This window comes from Pteropus vampyrus, unplaced genomic scaffold (genome assembly GCF_000151845.1).
Source record: "Pteropus vampyrus isolate Shadow unplaced genomic scaffold, Pvam_2.0 Scaffold6, whole genome shotgun sequence".
Taxonomy (NCBI): Eukaryota; Metazoa; Chordata; class Mammalia; order Chiroptera; family Pteropodidae; genus Pteropus; species Pteropus vampyrus.
Window position 1 is genome coordinate 7,820,256 of NW_011888787.1, and position 8,722 is coordinate 7,828,977.

General features: G+C 40.7%; 1 protein-coding gene across 1 annotated transcript; it reads left to right on the forward strand.

Moving 5' to 3' along the window:
• The first annotated feature begins 211 nt into the window (after window positions 1–211).
• On the forward strand, window positions 212–4,237 carry LAMTOR5 (late endosomal/lysosomal adaptor, MAPK and MTOR activator 5). The gene is made up of 4 exons (XM_011367459.2): window positions 212–342; window positions 1,203–1,267; window positions 3,162–3,279; window positions 3,912–4,237. The coding sequence occupies exons 1-4, from the start codon at window positions 308–310 to the stop codon at window positions 3,970–3,972; spliced, it is 279 nt and encodes a 92-aa protein (XP_011365761.1). The 5' UTR covers window positions 212–307; the 3' UTR covers window positions 3,973–4,237.
• The last annotated feature ends 4,485 nt before the right edge of the window (window positions 4,238–8,722 follow it).

Consider the following 8,722-nt stretch of genomic DNA (forward strand, 5'->3'; position numbering starts at 1 on the left):
GCTGCAGACTTCTCTCCTGAGGGGGACAACCTGCGCCGCCTGTTTCCAGGTGGAGCCCGGCGCGGGTCCCCTCACCTGTCACCGCTTGAGTAGCAGCACCTCCGTCCAGCTTGCGCGGTGGGAGGGAGCGAGCGCGCGCTTCCTCAGCGTACACAACGCGGAGGTTGAGCCTCGAAGTTTGGCCCTTTGGAGGCGCCGTCCGGGCCTGCGTCCCGTTGTGTCATGTGATCCGGGAGCGCAGGAGGCCGGTGGCGGAGGAGGAAGAGACTCGCTGCGGGGTCTTGGGCCCGAGTGGACAGCTGGCGGGATGGAGGCTACCTTGGAGCAGCACTTGGAGGACACGTGAGTCATGCGGCCTCTTCTGACTGTCCTGAGCTCGCAGAGCGGGGATTTGAGCGAAACAGAGGGCGCAAGTTGTGAGTGCCGGGCGGGCGGGTTGGGGACGCCGCGCGACCCCCAGGCGGCTGAGTCAGGCGGTGAGCCCTGTCCCGGAGACGCAGAGGGGACCGGTGGCCTGGAATTAAAATCTCTCCAGGACTCCTTTGGAGCGAGTCTCCGCGGCCCAAGCCGGTGGTCAGAATCGCTCGTCATGTTGAAATCGTCCGGGCAGGGTTGTTCTTTGGGAGGTTCAGGAAATGAATTTGGGGTAAAGATGTACCACCTGTGCAGACAAGCCCTGCAGTGTAAACATAAACACACATGCCCATCTCCTTCCGTGTGTAACCAGTTACTTGGTGATTCCGGCTAGGAAAGGCATCTTTCCTGTTTTTTGAACGAGGACTATCTACGTAAAATTCAAACGGCTTACAGGGAAACAGCTCCCTCGCACCAGTGCCCCTCAGCTTCCCGGAACTTCCTCTCTAGGAGGCAGCCGTGTTACTTAAGAGTTTTTCAGCAGTTATTTCAAGTGAGTTAGTACGCTAAAGCATGCACTTTAACGAGGCAACAAATCCTAGTTATTGCAATGTTTGTGGCCCTCTAAAGTTCCCTGGCACATAATCTTTTCCCTCAGCAGAGAGAAACGAATTTAACTATTTCAATTAGTTAATTGCAATTTAATTTTTCTTGGGGTAGGGCGATGATAATGAAAAATGGTTGAGAAACACCGATTTAAAGCACTTAAAACAATGTCCGGTACGTAGAAAGCCTATCTGTGTTATAAATATTTAAATTTATTTTCTTACATCATCTGTTTCTGGAAGTAGAATGAAGAATCCATCCATCGTTGGAGTCTTGTGCACAGATTCACAAGGACTCAACCTGGGCTGTAAGTATCTCCCATCCGTCCTTTGGTGGGTGGGGTTGCACAGCATTTGATGTTGACTAGGAGCCCAGTGTGCTGTTATTCTCTAGTTTTTATTCCTGTTACCCTGCCACTTTCTGGGTACTTTTGTGAGAGTAGAGATTATCTCCAAGTAACAAGGTTAGAAAATTGAAATTTATGAAGGTAGAAATGTTTTTTGTAGTTCTAGCACTGTACAGTTGTTTCTACTAAAATAGTATTTGACTCATTTTAAATTGGGTCTAGAAAGGACTTCGGATAATGACAGCAGTTAACAGTTATTAAATGTGTGCCGTATGCTCGGACTGCTCGGCTTTGTATACCAGTCTCTGATTTTCTCAATAATCCTGCAAGATGGGTGGTGCTTTTTTTCATCTAACTACACTTAACAGTGAGTAGGCAGTAAAAACAAGGCTTAAAAGTTGAACACACCTGGGTTCAACCTCCTGCTGTTCTGTTTGCTGGTATTGTGAACTTGGACCCCAAAAAAACTACTCCCCCCTGCCCCCGCTCAGTTTATTTACTGGGCTGTTTAATAATTATTATTGAATTGCATTTATTGAATTTTTACTATGTATCAGGCATCATTCTAAGTTCTTTACATATACTGGGTCATTTAATCCTCATAAGGTAGGTAAATTAAGTGGTTGAGCTGGGATTTGAGTCTGGCTCCAAAGCCTCTTAATCACAATACTATAAGATTATATAATGTGTGTAAAACACAGCACAGAACCCAGGCATAATGCTCAATAGATGGCAACAATTACAGATGAGGAAATAAATCCAGAAATCTAAATAACTAAAGCATTCTCAGCTGATTAATGTCAGAACTAGTAAGCCTAGGATCCTTTAGTCTTTATTCTTCTTTACTGCAGGACTTATAAAAGCTGTGAATTTTTGCAGGGAGAGTGACTGAAAGAGGTAATACATGTAACTCAGTTAGGTTTTATACACAAATCAGTTGGGAGAAAAAAAGGCATATGGGGTGGGGGAGGGTGCCAGGGCGCTTGCCAGGCTTAGTAATGGAAAGGCTGATGATATTCAAGTGAGGAAATCTAAAACTAAATAAGTTCCTTCAAGGCCTGAAAGATTGCACTGTGTCTGTCCAGTTAATGTTTTATATAGTAATAGTAAATCTATCAGTTCTGTCATAGTGCATGTCTGTTACCTGACTTAGTTTCAGGCAGGTAGGCTTATGTTGCCTTTATATATGGAATATATTGTAAAGTAAACTTAGTAAGTACTTTTTGTACCTGACACCTAAGATTTAGTTACTATCTTCGGGCTAAAACAAGCATTAATAAAAAGTCAATTCTGTTGAATTTGAAAATAGCCAGCTTATTCTAGTGGAAATAATTGCTCCCAGAATCTCCACATATGCTGTCAAGGTGATCTTACAGCTGAACTCCTGAATAAAGATTTTTATACCTTTTGAGGTTGAGCTCAATAAAAGGAAATCAGATTTCCCATGAGGAATTAGTTTCAACAAGTCTCTTGCCCTTATTGACTGCTTTTTGTCAATCTCACCTCTGAATTTCTTGTTGGTTTCATCACAGTTCCTATAAAATGAATTTATGACTTTCAGATTGACTTGAATTACAGCTTCCTTATATGCTTGAGAACGTGTTTAGAGATGGTAATGGGAATGACTTTCAAAGTTGAGTGTCTGTTATGGCTTTACTGATTTAAGAACTGTTGTCTGGCTTTCTCACTGATGTAACTAGCTAAGTACCACCAGAGCAAAACCATTTCATGTCAGTAACTAACCTAAGAGACCAAGAACTAAACCTTTTTGTGAATAATTCAATGAGAAATACTCCTACAGCTCTGTACTCATTTTTGGACAGTCGGGCAACGTGATGTCATCTCTGTCTTCTAGGCCGTGGGACTCTCTCAGATGAGCACGCTGGAGTGATATCTGTTCTAGCCCAGCAAGCAGCTAAGCTAACCTCAGACCCCACTGATATTCCTGTGGTGTGTCTAGAATCAGATAATGGGTGAGTAGATGTCAGCAGATCCCGTCCTTTCCTTTTTACTTGGAAAAGTTCCTGGGAAACGTGCCTGGGGCCTGCCCTGTGTTCATCAGTGATTCCTCGTTCAAAGTGCTGATAGGACCACGGGAGCAGATAGATTGATCTGGGAAGCTAATGTGCTCAGACTACTTCCATGTAAATGAAAAGGAAGAATTATGAACTATCAGTCTGTCAAGAAAAAGTATAAGAGGGAAACCGTTCAAAACAGAAGCTACTTCTGTAGTAAGAGAAACACTAAAGATATTCCAAGGGAGAGTCCTCAGAATAGTCTAATAGTGACAAAAGCAGAATACAAAACTATATACAGTATAATCATAGTTTTGTAAAAAAAATATATATGTAAATAGTATATATGCAGATTTTAAAAAACAGGAAAATATTAATCGTGGTTGTCTCTGAGAGGCAGGATTATAGGATTCATTTCATTTTTATATCTTGTACTTTTCTGTATTTTTCAAATGTTTTGTTGTATTCATATGGCGCTTTTATACATAGAAAGATGATATATAGAGTCCTAAACCAAACAGCATCTGTAATCTTACACTGACTCCCACTTGTACAATGTTTTATGGATTATCTTCTGCTTTGCCTTTCAGGAACATAATGATTCAGAAACATGATGGCATCACAGTGGCCGTGCACAAAATGGCTTCTTGACATCTCACATCAGTTTTCCAGCAACCTGTCATAGGGACTCAATCCCACCTGTGTTAATTATCATACAGACTGTTCAAGTTTAAGTAGTTAGGCCATTCATTTAATGTGCATTGTGTACTTCTCTATTGGTGTTAGAACAAACTGCTTTTTAACACTATGGACTGACTTATCAAAATATTAACAAAGGATCACGTTTGGAAGCAGCAGGTCCAGGTCTCTTTGTATATAGAATTTTCTTATGTTCAATAAATTTGGTTGGAGGAAAGCTTGGATCTTTTCTGGATTCTTTAAATTCATCAAATGTTCATTTTTCCATTTCTAATTTTTTTTTAAAAAGGTCTTTGCTCCACATTACTCTTCTTTTTCAGAAGCTTCCTGAAATACATATAGTTCCACAGAAGTGTCCATGGATATTTAAAACAAAGTATATTCCTACCCCGTAATAGTAACATAATAGCTAATATTATTAAGAACTTACTATATGGCAGGAACTCATTTAACTCTCATTAGTAACCCTACACAGTAGGTGCTCTTATTTGCCCCATTTTACATTTGTATAACTATGACCACCGGGTTAGCAGTCACCATTTGGACTTGGGAGTCTGACTCAGAGCCTGTACTCTTAACACCCAGATCACTATAGAAACAGGTGCGTTTGGCCAGAAAATAATCTGCCATTTGAAAATACAGAACATTATCTTTTCTTCAACCTTTACAATTAACAACAGAATGGAGCACAACAGGCACGAAAGACCTCATTTCGTTGAATTTGAATGCAGTTCCTGTTGCTCCTTAGCAATTTAATATTTGACAGTATAAAAAAACTCCAGAATATTAGTATTTATTTAAAAATGACAAGTATCTACAAATAAAAGGTGCTATGCGAAGATAAAGATTTTGAGTAAGACATGGCTCCAGCCTTTGAGCTTATACTTTGATAGGATATGCGTGTCGTCTTCACCATACCAATACCTGACGTGTCACGTACATGTTTTATTGTGTCTTCCCCACTAGTACAGACACTTTGAGGCCAGGAGCTGTCTTATTCACAGATGTATTCCAAGCACCTAGAACAATCCTAGCACATAGTAGGCACTGAATAAATACTTGCTGAATAGATGAATATATAACAAGTATAAAGGAGTTTCTGGTATGTACTGGGCCTTTCCAGGCAGAGGGAGCAGCAATGACAAAACAGGTGATAAACCAAAAGCTGCAAGGTAGGGCAACTACTTCATCCTTGAATATCTGCTTTTTAAGAATCCTAGGCCTTATCTTGTTAGTAGAATTGGGCTCAGAGCAAGTGAGTCAAAGTTGAGCTTTCAGATTAATCTGAGGTACAGCAAGCTCATTTTTTTCAAGGAGAAAAACTTTCTTTTGCTTACCTATGTATCTCCAATTCCTAACCCAAAGTAATGAGAGCCAACCTTTAGTCAGTTATTGCTGCATTCTAGATAATGACTAAGCAATTTACATGCATTTGGCTCATTTAATACTCTTATGCAGTATTATCACCATTTTAGAAAGAAATAGGCTCAGCAAGATAAAGTAGCTCAAGATCAAACATGAGACTAAAAATTAAGCAAATTGGCAGAAAAGGAACAAAAGAGAAAGATGACTGAATTGTCTAGGTGATAGGAAGAACTGAGTGCCTTAGGAGTCAACACAGGAAGGATTACAGAGAAAAACTGGCTGGGCTTGATTTTAGATGTTAAAATTGAATATCTGATAGACATCCTGGTGGTGATGCTGAGTAACAAACGTGCTGGGTGCTTGCTATGTACCAGGCGCAGTGCTAACCCTCCAGGGGCCTCCCACTGCATTCAGAACAAAATCTGAAGTTCTCACCAGGGTCTCCCAAGCTGGGCATGACCCAGCCCTTGTGTCACATCTCATGCCACCTGCTGTCTACACATACCCCTGTCTAGCAGTGCCTGGCATATAGAAGACAACATTATTGAATAAAATGAATAAATGAACATGCTTTCTTATTTATTCTTAAAAACAATCTTTGAGGTAGGGTGTAATGTACCCAATTTTATTAATAAAAGAAGACTTGTGCTGGAAAGAGCTTAGGGCTGGGGATGGCTGATTTTCCAGTCTGTACAGAGCTGAAGCTAAAGTAGGATTGTATGGGTGTTTTCCCCAAGACCACTCCTGTGATGGTTAATCTTAAGTGTCGACTGGGCCAGAGGTTATCCGACTATTCGGTTAAACATTTTGTCTGGGCGCATCTGTGCCTGTGCTTTGGATGAGATCGGCATTTGAATCAGTGGACTAAGTAAAGCAAATTGCCCCCCTCAGTGTAGGTGGGCCTCAGCCAACCCACTGAAGACCAGAACAGAATAAAAGGCTGAATAAGAAAGAAATCTTTATCTCTTCCTGTCTTCGAGCTGGAACGTGGATCTTCTTCTGCCGATGGATTCAAGCTCAGACCAGAACTGCTCAGACCAGAACTGCACCATCAGCTCTGACTGCAAATCTTGGACTTCTCAACCTCCATAATCACACGATCCAATTCCTTACATATATGATCTCCAAAGTTTTTTTATTGGAGGCTGATTACACAGGCACCCTCTCCCTAGAATTGGCTCAAAATTCTAGACTCCCAGAAGGAAAGCAAGTGTTCAGCATAAACCATATTGTTTGCATTAATAATTTAGGCACAGTTGTCTACTCTTATAATTTAGAAAATGGTGGAAACCCTCTTAAAATCTAAGTTCCCCGTTGCCAGCCAAAGGGGAACCTTGTAAGCAAGACTTTCAAAGGACAAGAGTCTCGGGCCAGCTACGTTAACTTTTCTGTACCAAGATTCAACAAGGACAGGGAAAGATTCAGCTAAAAATAAAATCTTTTCATTTTAAATGCTAAAAATTATTCATGGGCTGTATTTGACAGTACAGTGAGGGTAATAGTGTGGACTTAGGAAATCAAGTTGCAGGTCTTTCTGAATGGCTTGAGGGCCAAGAATGAGAAGGTTAGAGATTAAGGGAATTATTTATGTTCAGTTAAAGACCCAAAAGCTTTAAGTCAATTGGGTAGAGATGCCAAAAGGTTAACTAATATCCCAGCTGTGGCATAAAGATTCTTTGCTTTTGCTATTAGGCCCCACCTGATTAATAAGAACCATTTTTCGTGAATTAAGTATCAATAGTGGGTCTGATAAGAAACAGTCATATATATTTAGTCAATCCTCACAACAAACTTGCAAAGTAATATTAGCCACATTTCACAGGTATGGAAACATACTCAGAGTGGGTAACTGGCCAAAAACCTTCAGGCTTTAAAAATAAGTTGAGGTTCTAACCAAGTCTGCATTTCCTGCTATACCTCAAAGATTCCTCTATGAAAGATGTTTCAAGGGGTTCATCTCTGAGGACTTTACAGCCCTCCTACTCTCTATGAATGGCTGGCTCATTGTTCTGCCACATTGCAAATCCAACCCCAGCCCTCAGCATCAGAGCTCTCTATCAGTATAAAGCTTAGCCTCGTCTCACCCAGAGCTCAAAATCATAGGTAGATAGTCCTGCTTTAAAAGAGCAGAGAACATCCACCAAAAAAAAAGAAAAAAAAAAATCAGTCCTACAGATGTTCATTAAAAAATGATTTCCAGAGTATGTTCATAACTACAAACAACACTCTGAAAAGTATTCACCTTCTCATTTGGAGTTTTGCCTTCCGCTGAAGGTTTGTTCGATCCTTACCACCAGCACCACAATCCTTTCCATCACTACAGGGCATCTTCCCAAACCACTCAGCTGTGCTTCTGCTCGCACTTGAATCAAAAAGTGTTATAGAGTTTGGTTTTAAGAGCCTGAGAAGACCTGTACTTAAAAACATGCAAAAATATGTGATTTCCCAGATAAAACAAGAAAAACATACTTTGGCCTAAATTACGCTCTGGTTTAAAACCTGGAATGTTGATGCTGGGAGATGAAAGGCAATTTCCTGTTGATTTTTTTTTTTTTTTTTGAAGTGGAGGGTGGCACAGAGGAAAGAAATGGAATAAGAAAGCTGAATTATCCCAGTAATTTTCTAGGCGACTCAGCCTAAATCATTTCCAAAATGCAATAAGAAAAAAAATTTCATTAAAATTCAAGTATATACCTTCGCTGGGAGGAGTTTGGCATTAAGGTAATCAAGTATTTCAAAAAAGCAATTAGAATGGGGCTTGGAATTTCAAATTACTACCCAGAATATTTAGTCAGTACACAAAGGTCACACAAATGGGTCAAACTTCCTGAAGATTGTGATTTGGAGCCCAGGGAATATATCTGCCAACTCTGGGAGGGTGGTCTGTTTTCTCCTATACGATAAGCATGCCGAGGGCCTCCCTGAGGACCAGTAGGGGCATGGGTATCAGTGCCTTGAGCACAGTGTTAAGATAAACTGAGGCATGTTAAAAATTGTAAGAACTTATTTGAGCAAAAATCGATTTGAACCGGGCAGCACCAAATGGGAAGTGGTTAAGAGCACTCCACCGACAGGAGCTAGGGGAAAGTTTTCATATAGAAAAGGTACAAGACAAGCAAGGAAATTATTGATTGGCTATAGCTTAAAGCCTAGTTGGTCGTTTGTAATTGGTTGGCCTTAGGTTTTGAGTTTGGAACCTTGAGGCATTTACAGGCATAGACTGGGGTTTGTTCATACAGGCCACACCTCACAGGGTCACCTCAGTGTAATGACCTCGTTTAATTAATTAAACAGTAGGTACCAGAGGATTTTCTACTTGGTTTACTCCAGTGTTTAC

Excerpts from the sequence above, each read along its gene's own strand:
- LAMTOR5 (XM_011367459.2), top strand. The coding sequence starts at position 308 with ATGGAGGCTACCTTGGAGCAGCACTTGGAGGACAC. Across the intron at positions 1,268-3,161 it reads ACAAGGACTCAACCTGGGCT|GCCGTGGGACTCTCTCAGAT; the intron begins GTAAGTATCTCC and ends TCTGTCTTCTAG. Across the intron at positions 3,280-3,911 it reads TGTCTAGAATCAGATAATGG|GAACATAATGATTCAGAAAC; the intron begins GTGAGTAGATGT and ends TTTGCCTTTCAG.